The sequence below is a fragment of the Hemiscyllium ocellatum genome, chromosome 7, assembly GCF_020745735.1.
Source record: "Hemiscyllium ocellatum isolate sHemOce1 chromosome 7, sHemOce1.pat.X.cur, whole genome shotgun sequence".
Classification (NCBI taxonomy): Eukaryota; Metazoa; Chordata; class Chondrichthyes; order Orectolobiformes; family Hemiscylliidae; genus Hemiscyllium; species Hemiscyllium ocellatum.
The window spans coordinates 79,219,218-79,237,280 of record NC_083407.1 but is presented as its reverse complement, the minus strand read 5'-3'; the positions used below and the strand labels follow the sequence as shown (position 1 = coordinate 79,237,280).

At 39.1% G+C, this 18,063-nt stretch overlaps 1 protein-coding gene across 1 annotated transcript; it reads right to left on the bottom strand.

The window, feature by feature from the left end:
- Positions 1–1,034: 1,034 nt before the first annotated feature.
- adat3 (adenosine deaminase tRNA specific 3) lies at positions 1,035–5,146 on the bottom strand. The gene is made up of 2 exons (XM_060827995.1): positions 5,067–5,146; positions 1,035–2,192 (listed from the first exon to the last, which is right to left on the bottom strand). The coding sequence occupies exon 2, from the start codon at positions 2,185–2,187 to the stop codon at positions 1,138–1,140; it is 1,050 nt and encodes a 349-aa protein (XP_060683978.1). The 5' UTR covers positions 2,188–2,192; positions 5,067–5,146; the 3' UTR covers positions 1,035–1,137.
- Positions 5,147–18,063: the final 12,917 nt, after the last annotated feature.

The window sequence follows — 18,063 nt, the reverse complement described above, 5'->3', positions numbered from 1 at the left end:
TGAGGCTCAACCACGTCTAGTCATGAAAAATGTGTTGCTGGAAAAGTGCAGCAGGTCAGGTAGCATCCAAGGTGCAGGAGAATCGACGTTTCACGCATAAGCCTTTGTTCTGCAGTCCTCACTTTCTCCCACTTCTAATCGTGGACTGCTTTTTCATCTTTGCCAGTATACTTGGATATTGTAAACTGCAAGTTTCGTAAGCAAATTATATACATTGTGTCAAAAAAAAGCACACTACTAGGCCAAATCTCCACTTCTTTGATTGTTAATGAGGCTGCTTGATCAAGCCCTACATATTTCTCATCTCTGAACTTCTTTCATTTTGTAGAAACTGTAACTTATGCCTCAGTTATGCATAAGTTTCTCCAGCACTCCCTGTTGACTTTCTCCATTTCTGTGCAGCATACATTAAACAGGACATCGCAGCAATATTCTCATCTAGACTGAGACCCACACATCCAAGCTTTCCAGAATTAGTAGCACCCCACGTGATTTGAAGATCCTTGTTCCCACCTTTGGCATCAAAGGAAAACTGGAGGTAAGAAGTATATAAACCCTGCCATTATAACACAGTTCCTGCTCCTCATTTCACTATTGATGATGACTCCTTGAGCCGCCATAATTGCATCCCCTGAATCACTTTCCCTCTATGCCTACTAGTCACATCCCTCATAACTTTTAAAATATTTTCAGCCCTACTCTTTGACTGTTTTCACTTGTTCCATGCAATTGCCAAAATACTCATGATACCTAAACTGTTGATTTAAACATTCACTTCTTTCAAATAAAATATTTGATTCATTAGCTGAGGCTTTTCCTGCTCAACATATACAAACTTTACAACTGATTTTATTATTCTCTGCCCAGACTATTGCATTCAATTCTGTTTCTCAGAAAACTTTGGTTTTATTCTACTTTTGTTGCTGACCCTTATGCCATGATTTTTTTGTACATTAATATAAAATTGAATTGTTTAAAAATTAAAATCAAAAAATTGTTATTCAAAACAAATATTTTCATGGAATTCTTAAGAATTGGTACTCCATTAGAATTAATATTATGTAAAATGGAATGCATTTTAAAAACTCATATACCGAAAAAAATAATTTTTTTCCATGAGCAAATGGCTGTGTAAAACTAAGACAAAAGAAACTGACATTCATCTTCCATCAATCCTTTAAAAACATCATAATGGTGATTAAGATCCTTTTTTGTGTGTATTTTGTATTTAGTGCCCAATGCTCCATCAGGAAATGATGTTGCATAAAACACTCTGCGTATTCTGGAATGGACCAATGCCATTGCACACATTACACATGGTTCTCTTGAAACATACAGGTCATAACCAGTGCATATGTAGGGCAACACATTTACAATATTTCCTCTGAGACTATGATCGTTTGAAGGAAGCAAAGGTTTACCAATGTTGATTGCATGTTCACCAGGAAAGGATTCCACTGCCTTAAAACAACAGTTATGATATTTGTTATGATTAAAAGCACCACCACCTTGACTGTAGGCGACTAGATCAATACACACCATAACTGCATGGAGTAGTGGATTTGGTCCATTTCTGCAATCATGACCTACTGCAACCACCTCATCAGTGGCTGGGTTAACAATCACAGCACCGACTGGCTCCATTCCCATTTTCTTTCCAACAGTAGCTGCTTCAATAGCTTTTTCCATAAATGTCTGCATTTTTGCTTTCTCTTCAGTGTTAAAAAGGTGACCTTGGAGGGCATCAGTCACTTGTTTGTTTTCACGAAAAGTTGTTGGCCAGTGCTGGCTAGCTACTTCAAATTGAGATCTAGTCAATGGTTGGTATGCTGGTATTCTGACCCGAAAAGGTTCTCCAAGTCCATCAGCCTTTCCTTCAGGAAAAAGGTCATTGAGAGATACTTCTCTATTTGGTATATCCTGGAGTAAGCAAATGATGATTTCCAAAGGATGCTCACTCTTGTCCCTGCAGTTTCGTACTCTCTTGATATGTGGAAGGTTGTTCAGTGGATAGAGACAAGTCAATTGTTTGATAAGACAAGATGTTTGTTTTTTATTGATAATAGGGGCTGCAAATGCTTCCAGAAGTTCAACTTCACATAACTTTTCATCTGAAAGGACAGGCGTCACCTCCCAAGTAAATGTGCTAAGTACGCTTGTTTTTTGCTTTTTGCACTGTGGCTCCATTATGCCTTCAAAATAAGAAATGGGAGATTTGTAATAATAAGAGTCAGAAGAGGAGGTTATAGTAAAAGAGTTAAGAACTTATTAAATCTAGTCCAAAAGTTGTATCATCTTTTTTCAATAGCATAGCAGTAAACAATAATATGAACAGATTTTCGAGTTGCAAATTAATTTGGGGTACGTTAGATGACAAAGTTTCACAGTCTCAGTCAACTTGATGCTCCTATTTTGACTTGAAAGTAAGTTTGTACAGAGCAAATAATCAACCTATCTTGACTCTTTATTGAAACTTTAATAAAAGTTTGTGTCCATCAAGGCCAGGGATGTTGATGCTGACAAATAGAATATTTTTAATTTTCTTACTCACAATCATGAACATATATTTCCAGCTGGGCTTTGACATTTATTTCAAGCAATAAATTAACGTTGGTGAATCATACCTATCTTCAGAAGATATATTTACAGCTCATGCAAATGTTCTTTGGCACTAACAATAATGAGCAGAATATGTAATTTGCAGGCAAGGCATCAGAAACATACAGAGGTCCTGCAATGATTGATCATACTAAAATTAACCATTCCTATTTCCAATGATAGATGAAAATCTCTATCTCATGATGTGGAGGAGCCGGTGTTGGACTGGGGTGGACAAAGTTAAAAATCACAACACCAGATTATAGTTCAACAGATTTATTTGGAAGCACTAACTTTCAGAGCGCTGTTCCTTCATCAGGTGGCTGTGGAGCAGGATCATAAGACACAGATTTTATAGTAAAGATTACAGTGTCATGCAACTGAAATCATCTACTGAACCGAAATTGTTGTTAAGTCTTTCATCTTTTAGAATGGGTTGAGGGTTTCAGTTCATTAATGTTATATTAATTATACTAATGAACCGAAACTTATGTTAAAAATCACATACCAGGTTATAGTCGAACAGGTTTAATTGGAAGCACAGTAGCTTTCGGAGCACCGCTCCTTCATCAGGTGGTTGTGGAGGACACAATTGTAAGGCACAGAATTTGTAGCAAAAGTTTAGTGTGATGTGATTGAAAAATATATAATGTATAATTTCAATTACATCACACTGTAAACTTTTGCTATACAATGTGCCTTACAATTATGTCCTCCACAACCACCTGATGAAGGAGAGGCGCTCCGAAAGCTAGTGTGCTCCCAATTAAACCCATTCAACTATAACCTGGTGTTGTGTGATTTTTAACTTTGTACATCCCAGTCCAACCCCAGCATCTCCAAATCATGAAAATTACAACCCATTCTAAAAGATGTAAGACTTAACAATCTAGATTTGTTCAACAGATCATTTCAGTTTCATGACACTAATCTTTTGCTATAAATTCTGTCTTATGATCCTGCTTCACAGTTACCTGATGAAGTAGCAGCAATCTGAAAGCTTGTGCTTCCAAATGAACCTGTTGGGACTATAACCTGGTGTATGATCATTATCTTATGGTATCACTGCACAAATAAAGGAGAGCTGATATGGTCTCATCAAATGATGTAGAAGTAGGTGGGAATACATATAGGCTCAAGGATGGTTAGAAGCCTTAAAAGTACTGCTCTGCTGAACCAGTAATTAATAAAGCTAGCAAAATGTTGAAATACACAGCCACAAGAAGATGAGACAAAGGAAGTGGTGAACTGCAGTTCTGAGAAGCAAGCAGGCATCCAAGTACTAGAAGTGGTGCTGTGAAGGGACACAACATTTGCTCCTTGAGTCATATTCATGCTAAAAAAAAGTGGGAGTAGCTTGGACTTTTCAGTCAAGAAATTACATTTGGGATAAGTATAAGAGGAACAACAGATAATTAAAGAGCTGGAAATGTTAAATCCAAGATATTCCTTAAACTGAAGTAGAAAAAAATCTACTCCTACATTGCAAAAGTAGAACATGTCACCCATTCAAACCAGTAAAAAGTGAACTTAGCAAATAATAAGGAAATTGTTTAAGAAAGACTGAACACAACTTGAGATGAAGTTTGAGTATTTGAAGTGGATATCCAAATATCACTCAATGACTTATTGTATATACTATATTTTGAGGGGATGTGAACAATGCATGGAAGTCTTAATGAAAGGAAGCACTAAAATGAGCCAGATTATCAGAAAGTTGGATAGGTACATGGACAGGTGCTTAAGCTAGGACAAATGTTCGGCACAACATCGTGGGCCGAAGAGCCTGTTCTGTGCTGTATTGTTCTATGTTCTTCAGTCATACCGCACAGAAACAGACCCTTCAGTCTAACTTGTCCATGCCAACCAAGTTCCCAAATTAAACTAGTCCCACTTGCCTGCATTTAGCCCAACTCTCTTTAAACTTTTCATTAATTCGTGTACCTATCCAAATGTCTATATCTGCCTCAACCGCTTTCTCTTGCAGTTCATTCGACATATGAGCCACCCTGTGTGTGGAAAAAGTTGCCCTCGTCTCCCTTTTACATCTTTCTCCTCTCAGTTAAAAATACCACCAACTTTTGAACTCCTCCATCCTAGGGAAAACACCTTTGCTATTCACCTTATTTGTCTCTCATGATTTTACAAATCTCCGTAAAGTCACTCTCAACCTCAAGCTCCAGTGAAAAAAGTCCCAGTGTACCCTTATAACTAAAACTTTCCAGTCCTAGTAATATCCTGGCAAATCTCTGCTGAACCCTCTCCAATTTAATTTTGTCCCTCGTCGTAACAGTGTGAGTTATACATTCTTACAGGCTCTCACTATCAAAATTATACTGGTCGGGAGCGAATCAATATATTTCTGTAAAGGGCTTAAAACCAAGGTAATATCAAATAACTAGGTCCCAAATAGGTCTATATTGCTGCTGTTTTTCCACCAGCTACAACTCTCGATGCCCCTCACCCACCTATACTGCAGCACCTTTCCAATTTTCAGCCACTTGACCTGGAGAGTCCCGCACTAAAACAGCTCCGACAAACTTCTTCCGCCGCTCTCAATGCACCAACACTAACAGATTTCCGCCGACAACTCTTGTCCCTTTCCGAAGGTACCGCCTGCTTTCAAAAACTACCAGTGTGGAATATTCACTCAACTTAAAACTTGGATTTTTAAGACATCGATCATTGTACGAGGAAATGTCATCCCAGAACTTCAGACATGCCAATACCACTCTCTCAAACTTTAAAAATCAAGAAATTTGGTGTAAAAGTCGAGTTATGTTGCTTGCAAAGACAAATAACTTTATCAAGACTTCTGGGTTATTTAACCTACAACTATCAGAGTATTTTACAAAAAATGTATGAAATGCAAGGCGAACTTTTTAAAAAAAAAATCCTTGGAAGGATACACGTGTAAAGCTACTATCATATTTCCCTCCCTGCAGTCTCTAGCCTTTAAATATTTAATTACTTTTAGTCAATCCATTCAGACATGTTATATGACATTCGGAAGCAGCTGAAACTTGAACTCGGTTCTTTTGGCCTAGAGATGGGACACTATCACTGCATCACAAAAGCCCTCAAATAATTTCACCACAGGAGCAACCTTTGAGAACTTATGCTTGAAAACATTTGAATCTGCTTCCAGCACCTTTTCAAGCAGTGCTGCACCACAATAATGGCGCATTTTTTTGTAACGTCACCTTGGCTCTTGTGACAAGTACATTAAATTTGTACTGTAATAACTGCACTGGAAAGAGTTTCCCTTAAAAAATTATTTGATCTACCAAATCTTAATCACATTTACAAATATAATCTACTAACTGTAGCACATTTGGGTGTACAACATTTAATTCATAAGGAAATAGGATGATGTTATTCAAACTGCATTCACTGAGGTGGAACAACATGTAACAGGATTGAATCAGTCAACAATCACATACTTGTCATAAGCACACTTTATCCTTCTTTATATTAATTCCTGTCCCCTTTATCATCGAGGGAGCTCTAGATTTGTTTACCATCATGTTTTCTTTTGGGGAAATATACCATGACTATACTCAAACCATCAATTCTTTGAAACTAGCCCATTATTCAGCTTGATTTTCCTACCAATTTATTTAGTCCAGCGAAATTATTTATTGAACTGAAACTGGTTCTCCCCAGTTAATTATCCTTCTCTATCATTTTGATGGTACTGTTTCTGACACTTGCCATTCAGACTGCAGATTAGTTGAGATCTATTCCAGCAATGCACAGGTTAAATTATTGAGAATGTGCCTGTCTGTTTTCATAGCTGACCATATTGCAGTCAAAGGTGAGGCAAAGGCATGGTAACAATTTTCACTTTCTGATGATGGCAGTGAAACAACACAAGTTAGTACTTAACAGCCACTTAAAATTCTTTGGGTCTATTTACTCTAACCATGATGTCCACCTAATTCAGTTACAGTCAAGGATATTAAACAAATGCTGACCACACAGGACAAAAGACAATCTTTAATATGCCACACATTTGTCAATGTCCTCTTATTATATATCCACTTCATGGGACCTTCATACGATTTTCATCGACAAGGTATCTCTGCTGAAAGACCTGCTCAAGAAGAACATCCTTCACGTGTAGCAAGATGAACTAATATGTCTTTGATTTTCTCAAGCAGGCTCAGTCAGCAAAAACTTGCTGAAGGCAAGACTACAACTACAGAAAACTCATGATTCTTGAAGTGGATGTATCATAAAATAGCATAGATGCAAGTCCTTTGTAAGATTAAAAAAGAAACCCTGAAACCTTTGCTTCAAAGCCCCTGTTATTTCTGCACGACAAATATTCCAATATAGAGCCAAAGACATTAGTTCTAATATTTGGTGTCAGGTGATTTCACACATACTTATGTGGCAAACAATTCACCAATGAAACAGATCATATGGAATGAGAAATTATTTGCCACAGACCACTAATGATTGCACCACCACATTTGCAGTGTCCATTTGTCAAGGTGCAAGGATATGATGTTTAATATGTTGAGCAGATTATTTGACCCACACAAAATGTTCTTCTTGATCTACACATTGATGCTTTAAACTACCAGATTAAAGATGTTTTCAATGATGATCTGTTACACTTTTGCCACACTAATGTGAACAGTATCAATTGGCAACTACGAACACATGAAACAAAAGAGCATTATTCAGGAATGGCCTGACAATATTAAAGAAGTACCCAAGAAGATTTGTTCATCTCGGCCATACAAAGACAAACTTGGTACATCACCAAAACACATTTCCAGTGTCAAATAAGTCCTAACACCAATATCATGTTCATATTATACCAGGGACACTTGGTACTGAACACTCAAGATGGTCAACATGTGAATCTGTGCACTGACTGGGGAAGAAATTTAATGACTTGTGAATGCAATTGAGGCATGCAAAATGTATCAACCATAGAGGCAGAGGGAGTCTAGACGTCCACAAGATGTTCCAAACACTCCTTGGACAAAATTAGCAACAGAACTAGTCACAGTGCTCAGGGAACATTACATCCTTGTTTTGTATTACTTCTCTAAATTTCTCATTATTTGATGACTTAGCAACACAACAAATGCAGCCCTCATTGATATAATAAGCATTATATTCCTGATTCTTTATTCCACGACAGATAGTGTCCGACAATAGACCACAGTACGATGCTAAATTGTTTCAAGGTAGGTGTACTAAGTGACCCATATCACATTATCATCCCACTATTCATGCTCAAACAATCTAACAGAACATATGATAAATATCATTGAATCAATTATCATAAAGTGTCACACATCAAAAAAAGTTTATATTACATTGTTGCTTAAAAATGCAACATTGACGAAGGAGATATTATCATTGCCAGCACAACCTATGCTTGGAAGAAAAGTGTGAACAACCTTGCCCAGCAATCAACTGTTCTTAACATTCCAAGAAAAAGTTCATTTTTATTCAAAGACAGAACAGAAAGTGATATGCGACAAGTGAACAGGTAGAGAACTACTTAAACCTTGCATTGGGCAGAGTGCATATTACAAATACAAATAATTCAAAATCAGCAAAGGTTTTTAAAATATGCAATCAGTCCAGATCGTACAAAGTCATTACTAACCATGGTGCTACATTGCATAGGAACTTAAGCCAGCTCAACAATGTATGACACTTCAATCATGCACTATGACAGTTAAGAAGAAAACTCCAGCAATAATGTTGAGTGACAGCAACTAGCAGCAGGAAAGGCAAGTTGCCAGACACTGATATGACTGTGAATATAAGTTTGAATATAATAGTCAACCATAATAAATGTCTGTTGGATTCTTCCATTATCAGAATATTCACATTTCTTACATTGCGGGAGATAACTTAAGTGTTGCTGCATCAGGTAAAATGCTCTGGAGGGGTAAAAGGAGACAAAGTCACGATATGATAACTGATGCTTCATTTTGAAAGTATGATCCAGTAACTTTCAAATTTCAATTAATTTAATTGGGTTCCTTTTATCCCAGCTCTGCCGTATTGAGTTATACAATTAACAATAAAAGTTTTTACTCAGAAATCTATGTCAGTAATGGCATCTTTAATGGGAGAATATATTTATATTGGCTGGGGTACTTTTCAGTCTGAAGAAGCTGTCATTCAATATTCAATGGCAATAAACACAGAGGAAACAGTGTGAAATCATACAGAACTTAGAGTCATGTACAGTAAGGAAACAGACCCTTCGGTTCAACTTGTCCATGCTAACCAGATATCCTAACCTAATCGAGTCCCATTTGCCTAGTACTTGGTCCATATCCCTCTAAACCTTTTCTATTCACATACCCAACCAGATGTCTTTTGAATGTAATTGTACCAGCCTCCAATACTCCTCTGGCAACTCACTCCATACACGCTTCACCCTCTGCATGAAGAAGTTTCTCCTTAGGTCCCTTTTAAATTTTTCCCTCTCACCCTAAATCAGTGCCCTCTAGTTCTGGAATTCCCCACCCCAGGGGAAAGACTTTGTCTATTTACCTATCCATGCCCCTTATGATTTTATAAAACTCTATACGGTCACCCCTCAGCCTCTGACGCTCCAGGGAAAACAGCCTATTCAGCCTCGCCCTATAGCTCAAAACCTCCAGTCCTGGCAACATCCTTGTAAATCTTTTCTGAACCCTTCCAAGTTTCACAACATCCTTCTGATAGGAAGATCAGAATTGCACACAATATTCCAAAGGTGCCCCAACCAATGACATGCACAGTTGCAACATGACCTCCCAACTTCTATACTTAATGCTCTGACCAAAAAAGGAAAGCACACCAAACACCTTCTTCATTATCCTATCTACCTGCAACTCCACTTTCAAGGAAGTATGAACCTGCACTCCAAGGTCTCTTTGGTCAGCAACACTCCCCAGGACCTTACCATTAAGTGTATAAGTCCTGCTCTGATTTCCACCATTTTGAAACATGCAGCTTGAAAGTTGGATCTATGAACAATTGATTAATAATGTCCTGTTACAATTAGCTCAGGAAATTGTAAATTTAATAACTGCTATTCTGGAAGTAAGTCAAAATATCAGATTACTTAACTGATCTAACACAGAAAGTCTCAGTGACTGCCACACCATCTAGACCTCATTCTCTGATGGGAGACCAGATGTTCCACAGGTCATGCATAATGCAAACATCATCACAATTTACATAAACAGAGGTAACAGAGAAGATTGCACCAATTTAATGACAGGGACATTTCATTTGACATCTTGGGATGGTCTTCACAAAAGGCTTCATTGACTTGCAGACTAAATATATCTTAAAGCAGAGTGTAGTTCTTGTGCTAGCAGAGTGACAGGGGACATGCTCTTTTCCTTACCAAAGGTACAAGAGAAGTGCAGGGAACAGAATTTACCTCCTTGTCTTACCTTTGAAGAACTGACCAAACCATTGGACACAATTATTGGGACAGGATTTGACAAGATTTTGGATAAAATTTGCTGTTTAGCAAAGCTCTTCGGCCTGATCCACTCCTTTAGTAACCAAGTCATGTTCTCTACAGTCTCACAGCACCATGTCCTACAATTTCAGGAATGCAATTAAAGAAAGGGTTATACTAAATTGCTGCTTTTCAAACCTTTTCCCAGTGTGACACAAACTAATTCCTCAGATGCTGTGTTACTGAGAATTAAGTATTGGAAGGTCTCAGAATTGCTCATCAGTGGGGCAATGGAAGGCAGGTTGGGGGTTAATAACAGGTTATTAATGTAAATTCAAATATCGCTGTACATTAGAGTGCATCTGGGAAAATTAACAAACAGTGAACTTCACAACTGATCTTGGAGGAGCTGTTGGGCGAAGTTCACAGCACAGAAGCAAATAAGTGTATTGTTGTTTTAAGTGTATCCAACAGAAAGTCTGCAGTAGTGAGTAGAGTGGGTTTTTTCTTGATTATATGTTTTTGGAGATATGTCTCTTGATTAAACTTAAAAAAAAATCATAATTAGTAACTTAACCTGGGGCAGTGTTTGTAGAGGGATAAGACAGCGTTATTTTTGGGTCTGCAGATTGTGAAGAATCAAAAATGTTCTTTAGTAGAGTGATATGTGCTTCTTGTCAGATGTGGGAGTTTAAAGAGATTTTAAGGGTTACAGTGGATTATATCTGCCATAAATGCTGTTGGTTGCCAATCTTATCAGATCGAATGGATCAGTTAGAAGCAATGAGGAATTTGCAACAGCAACAGTATGTGATGGATGGCAGTTATAGGAAGGATGGAAAGTCTCAGATACAGTTACATAGATGGGTTAACTCCAGGAAAGGTAAGAGAGATAGGCAGCTAGTGCAGAAGTCTTTTGAAGCAATACCCATTTCAAACAGGTATGCTGTTTTGGAAAATGTAGGGGGTGATGGAGTCGCAGGGGAACGTAGCACAAACAGCCAAGTTTCTGGTATTGAGACTGGCTCTAATGTAATGAGGGGTACGTCGGGTCCCAAGAGAATAATTGTGTTAGGGGATTCTCCAGTTGAGGTACAGACAGACATTTCTGTGGCCAACATCAAAAAATCAGAATGGTGTGTTGCTTCCCTGGTGCCAGGATCAAGGATGTCTCAGAGAGGGTGCAGAATGTTCTCACGGGAGAGAGGGACCAGCAAGAGGTCATTGTTCACATTGGAATCAACGACATTGGAAGGGAAAAGGTTGAGATTCTGAAGGGAGATTACAGAGAGTTAGGCAGAAATTTAAAATGGAGGTCCTCGAGAGTAGTAATATCTAGATTACACCCAGTGCTACGAGCTAGTGAGGGCAGGAATAGGAGGAAAGAGCAGATGCATGCATGGCTGAGGAGTTGGTGTATGGGAGAAGGATTCACGTTTTTGGATCATTGGAATCTCTTTTGGTGTAGATGTGACTTGTACAAACCTGTACAAGAAGGACGGATTGCACCTAAATTGGAAGGGGGCTAATATACTGGCAGGGAAATTTGCAAGAGCTGCTCGAAAGGATTTAAACTAGTAAGGTGGGGGGAAGGGAGAGGTGGGACCAAGGGAAAGATACAGTTGAGAACAGAAGTGAGTCAAACAGTCAGGGCAGGCAGGGACAAGTAGGATTAATAAATTAAACTGCATTCATTTCAATGCAAGGGGCCTAACAGTGATGGCAGATGAACTCAGGGCATGGTTAGGAACATGGGACTGGGATATCATAGCAATTACAGAAACATGGCTCAGGGATGGGCAGGACTGGCAGCTTAATGTTCCAGGATACAAATGTTATCAGAAGGATAGAAAGGGAGGCAAGAGAGGTGGGGGAGTGGCGTTTTTGATAAGAGATAGCATTACAGCTGTGCTGAGGGAAGACATTCCTGGAAATACATCTAATCAAGTTATTTGGGTGGAACTGAGAAATAAGAAAGGGATGATCACCTTATTGGAATTGTATTCTAGACCTCCTAATAGTCAGAGGGAAATTGAGAAACAAATTTGTAAGGAGATCTCAGTTATCTGTAAGAATAATAGGGCAATTATGGTAAGGGATTTTAACTTTCAAAACATAGACTGGGACTGCCATAGTGCTAAGGGTTTAGATGGAGAGGAATTTGTTAAGTGTGTACAAGACAATTTTCTGATTCAGTATGTGGATGTACCTACTAGAGAAGTGCAAAACTTGATCTAATTTTGGGAAATAAGACAGGACAAGTGACTGAGGTGTCAGTGGGGAAGCACTTTGGGGCCAGCAACCATAGTTCTATTAGATCTAAAATAATTATGGAAAAGGAAAGACCAGATCTAAAAGTTGAAGTTCTAAATTGGAGAAAGACCAATTTTGACAGTATTAGGCAAGAATTTTTGAAAGCTGATTGGGGACAGATGTTCGTAGGTAAAGGGACAGCTGGAAAATGGGAAGCCTTCAGAAATAAGATAACGAGAATCCAGAGAAAGTAGGGTGAAAGGAAAGGCTAGTAGGTATAGGGAATGTTGGATGACTAAAGAAATTGAGGGTTTGATTAAGAAAAAGAAGGAAGCATAGACAGGATAGATCGAGTAAATCTTTAGAAGAGTATAAAGGCAGTAGGGGTGGATCCAAGATGGCGGCGACCCAGCAAGACTGAGTCCACAGTGCTCTACCCAAAACTTGGGAAAAGTGGGCTATCCACCCCCACCACACTCACTAAACCATTTATAATAGTTGTTAACCTTAAATAGTTACCTATTAGTACATTTAAATAGTCTAATACTAGCTGGAAAATGAGTAAAGGGAAGGGAACAGGCGGCTCTAAGAAAGCAGGGACCCCTCCCCCACCCTCTCCCTCTTCAGCTGCAACAAAGGTGTCTTCAGCTACTTCAGGAGATTTACCAATGAAGATGAGCTTTGAGGAGATGTTTGCCAGGTGGGAGGCGAAGATTGATGCTTTTATCGATGAGTCTCGGCAGAGCAGAGAAGCACTATCAGCCGAGCTGCAGAAGCAGGGCAGAGACATTCAGGAATTGGAGTCCCGAGTCAGAGAGGTGGAGTCGAAGGCCGCAGCCTCAGAGACTGGGATAAAATCAACAGCCGACCACATCCATTTTCTCGAGAATCGAGTCCAGAACCTAGAAAACCACATTGATGACCTCGAAAATCGATGTCGTAGAAAAAATATTCGGTTGTTGGGCCTGCCCGAGCAGGAAGAGGGAGGTCAGCTGACAGCATTCTTAGAGCATTGGCTGCCACAACTTTTAAATCTGCATAATGGATCAGGCCAGGTAAGGGTAGAATGGGCCTACCGGGTCACAGTACGTGGGCCCGGCTCAACCCAGCGCCCACGCCCGGTCCTGTTCCAGCTGCAGAGCTATAGGGAGAGGCAGATGCTCCTGGAAGCCTCAAGAAATCTGGAAAAAGATCCCCAAGCTATGACCCACAAAGGATCCAGGATCATGCTGTTCCAGGACTTCTCCCCAGCTTTGGTCCGAAAGAGGAAGGCATTCGATGAGGCGAAGAAGCGTTTAAGGGACTTAAATATCCAGTACTCCTTACGATATCCAGCGATGCTACGCCTTAGCCACGAAGGATCCATATATAACTTCGGATCACCGGAGAAGGCTAAGGAATTCTTGGACTCTCTTAAATAAACTGTAAGAGATTGTGGACGCTGGTCTGCCTTTCCCATTATTTTGGTTTACATCCCTTCATCTTTTCTTATCTTTCCCCCTATGTGTGTATGTATATATATATGTTGGGGCGTTTGGTTAATGTTGATGGGCAGAGGTGGTTACCTTATTCTATTTTACTTCTGTTTTTAGGAGCGGGGTTGTTTTTCTTTCCCCTGTTATTTTGTGGTATTATATTTAAGTATTACATGTTGAGATTGTAATCTTATAGTTATATATGGTATTAATATTCCCAAATATATTTAGATGTGGGTGTGGGTGGGGGTGGGGTGTTCACTGTTAACTCTAGCTTTATATTATATTTGAATTCTCCTCATTTTATTGAGGAACACCTGGGTCAAGGGTGGGGCACTGGTTGGAAGAGGGTAAGATGGACTGTGGGAGAGGAAGTGACGCCCCCTGGGAACAAGGGAGAAAATCTCCAATTCGGAATGTTTTATATTTTTTATACTTAGAAAGAGTTTTTTGTTATATTGTTTTGAGTGTATCAGAGAATCTTTACTTTTGTAAATCTTGTATGCTCCATGCTCGGGATGTTCTAGATAGGGTTTCCCCTCCCGAGGGGTCTCGGATCTGTCCAGATGATTATGGCTGAACAGTCGGTTAAGTGGTGCACCTGGAATGTCAGGGGGAGTAATTCGCCAGTTAAAAGGAAGAAAATATTATCAAATCTTAAGAAGGAGAGAGTTGATATAGCTCTCCTACAGGAGACACACCTGTCGGATAAAGAACACTTAAAATTACGACAGGGCGGATTTGATCAGGCCTTTTTTTCCTCTTTTAATTCAAAAAGCAGGGGAGTCGTTATCCTTGTCCGGAAGAACTTCCCTTTGAAAATTCTAAATCAGATAAAAGACGAATCTGGACGATATATTTTGATTAAAGCCCTCATAAATGGAGAGGAATATGGGATCTTAAATGTATACTGCCCCCCGGCACACCCCTTTAAATTCATAACGGAAGCTTTTTCAAAACTGATGGCCTTTGGTGCCCGTCATACAATTATAGGGGGAGACTTTAATTGTATTATGGATCCGGAAATAGACAGGATTCCCAAGAGTGCCGCTGGAGTATCTCCCAGATCTAGACAACTGGCGGACCTGAATAAAGAATTAGGATTGGTAGATGTATGGAGATGTCTCCATCCACAGGGTAGAGATTTTTCTTTCTACTCTAATCCACATAAATGTCACACAAGAATTGATATGTTTTTTGCTCCATCGATTTTTCTAAACTCTATAGCAACCTGTAAAATAGGTACTATAGCAATCTCTGACCATGCCGCTGTATACATGGAAACTAAGGTAAAGAACAATGGGACATCTGCTCGGCATTGGCGTATGGACCCCTTCCTGATAAAAGATAGCAAATTTTTAAAGTACTTCTCCCAAGAACTTAAAACTTTTTTAGAAATTAATACTGGTACGGCTAGCAATCCGTCAATGATGTGGGAGACCATCAAAGCTTATGCACGAGGTTTGATCATCTCCTATTCAGCGACCCAGAGGAAAATGAAGGGAGAGCAACAGCGTCTGCTCGAAGCTCGCCTAAAAGCAGCCGAAACAGCATACGCTGATAGACCTTCTATCACAAAATTGCAGAGGATTACAGCTCTTAGGACAGCTTTAAACACCGCGCTTACTCAAACGGCTAAAAGGGAAATATTATTTGCGAAACAAAGATTATATGAATATGGCGACAAACCGGGTAGATACTTAGCATTTCTTGCAAAGAAAAAGAAAGCCCCTCAAACTATTCCGACCATCAAGGAAAGTACAGGTACCCTGACTCATCATAAAAAGATCATTGCGACCTTTAAAGAATTTTATTCTGAACTATATAGATCGCAGGATTGTGAAGATAGGATTAGGAGGATGCAGTCATTTTTAAAAAATTTGACCTTCCCGGGCCTGACTCCGGAACAGGTGTCGGCCCTAAATACCCCTTTAACAGTCCAAGAAATACTTGAGGCAATTAGGCAACTTCAGAGCGGAAAAGCACCGGGCCCGGATGGTTTTCAAGCTGAATTCTATAAAGAATTTACAGGAATATTGGTTGACCCACTTATGGATATGTATAATTTTGCGCATAGTCAGGTCTGTCTCCCGCCCACGCTGAAAGAAGCAAATATTTCTCTTATCCTCAAAAAAGGAAAAGACCCAGAAGATTGTGCATCTTACAGACCAATATCAATTACAGACCAATTTAATTAATGGGGATCTCTTTCGATACTTCCAAGTTCGAGATTATATACAGAGGAAGACTACATTAATAGATAGTCTTTATAAATCAGACAGAGAACGTAATGTCTTACGACCAGCAGGGGCATCCTCCGTTAGTACTATATACCATTTGCTACATGATGGAGTCTCAGGAGACATGGATGACCTGCTTAAAACATGGGAGCAGGACTTGGGGCTAGAAATCTCTGAGGATATGTGGAATGACATTTGGGAAAATGCTAGAAGAATTGCTATCTGTAACAGAACTCAGGCTATCCAACTAAAGATACTTCATAGGGCCCATATAGCTCCGGCTCGACTGGCAAAATTTACGGCAAGAGCATCTCCAATGTGTCCTAAATAGAGGTGGGTACTCTTGTACATTGTCTGTGGACTTGTCAGAAAATCCGCAGATACTGGACTAAAGTGGCAAATACCCTGACAGAAATTTTAGGAACGGAAATTAGGGTGGACCCTGTATCTCTCCTTTTGGGCTTTTCGAACCTCTCATCTCTGGATATGCATGGGAAGAGACTATTTTCTATTCTCTCTTTCTGTGCAAGAGGGCCCCCCTGGACTTTCAAATTGGCACAGATTAATTATGGAATATATCCCCCTTGACTTCCTCACAAATATGGTGCACCGAAAGACTGAATTATTTTATAAAATATGGCAGCCCTTTTTGAATTATATAAATGCAGATATTTCGGCTATCCTAACAAGGGCTTTTATTTAGTGAAGATTTCAGACCGGGCTGCTCCGGGGCCCCTTGGGAGAGGAATCCTGCGCGAATACGGGTTTTATTATATTTGATGTTTATACATTCCGAGCATGTAAGAGACTTAGGTATACACTCTGGTTAGTTATAGGTTAGATTAGTAGAAAGTTGAGTTTCTTTTTCTTTCTTTTTTCGTTTCTTTTTTTTTCTTTTTTTGTTTTCTTTCTTTCTCTTTTCTTTGTTAAATTATGACTATTGTATATATGATTTAATTGTACATCAATGTTTGTATTTGAGAGTTTTGTTTATTTTTGTAAATTTGCAAAAATGTTAAATTTCAATAAAAATATCTACAAAAAAAAATAAAGGCAGTAGGAGTATACTTAAGAGGGAAATCAGAAGGGCAAAAAGGAGACATGAGATAGCTTTGGCAAATAGGGTTAAGGAGAATCAAAGGGTTTTTACAAATACATTAAGGACAAAAGGTAACTGGGGAAAAATTAGGGCCCCTCAAAGATCAGCAAGGCGGCCTTTGTGTTGAGCTGCACAAAATGGGGGAGATACTAAACGAGTAGTTTGCATCAGTATTTACTGTGGAAAAGGATATGGAAGATATAGATTGTAGGGAAATAGATGGTGACACTTTGCAAAATGTCCAAATTACACAGGAGGAAGTGCTGAATGTCTTGACTTGCATAAAGGTGGATAAGTCCCCAGGACCTGATCAGGTGTACCTGAGAATGGTGTGGGAAGCTAGAGAAGTGATTGCTGGGCCTTTTGCTGAGATATTGTATCATCAATTGTCACAGGTGAGGTGCCGGAAGACTGGAGGTTGGCTAATGTGGTGCCACTATTTTTTTTTAAAGATATTTTTATTAGAAATTTAATATTTTGACAGATTTACAAAAATAAACAGAACTTTCAAGCACAAACATTAATATAAAAATAGATCTTAAATATATAATCATCAAAATTCAAAGGAATGATACTAAAGAAGAAAGAAAAACAATGAAACTCAGTTAACTACTAATCTAATCCACAATTATCCAGAGTGTATAGTTGAGTCACTTACATCCTTCAAACAAGAGAAAATGTTCTCTAATACACTCATAACAGTATAATAAAAAGGAAACTATTTCCAAACAATAAGAACAAAAAAAATAAAACATGTTTGAATGGAGATCCTCCCCCTTGTTCTCAGGGGGCCTTACTTCCTTTCTAAAGGTCCACCATATCCTCTCCCAAACAGTGTCCCACCCTTGACCCGGGCGCTCCTTAATAGGATTTAGATATAATACCGAGCTAGAGTTAACAGTGAGCGCCCCACCCCCACCTCTCCCCACCCATACCTGAGTATATCTGATAGCATCA

Excerpts from the sequence above, each read along its gene's own strand:
- adat3 (XM_060827995.1), bottom strand. The coding sequence starts at position 2,187 with ATGGAGCCACAGTGCAAAAAGCAAAAAACAAGCGTACTTAGCACATTT.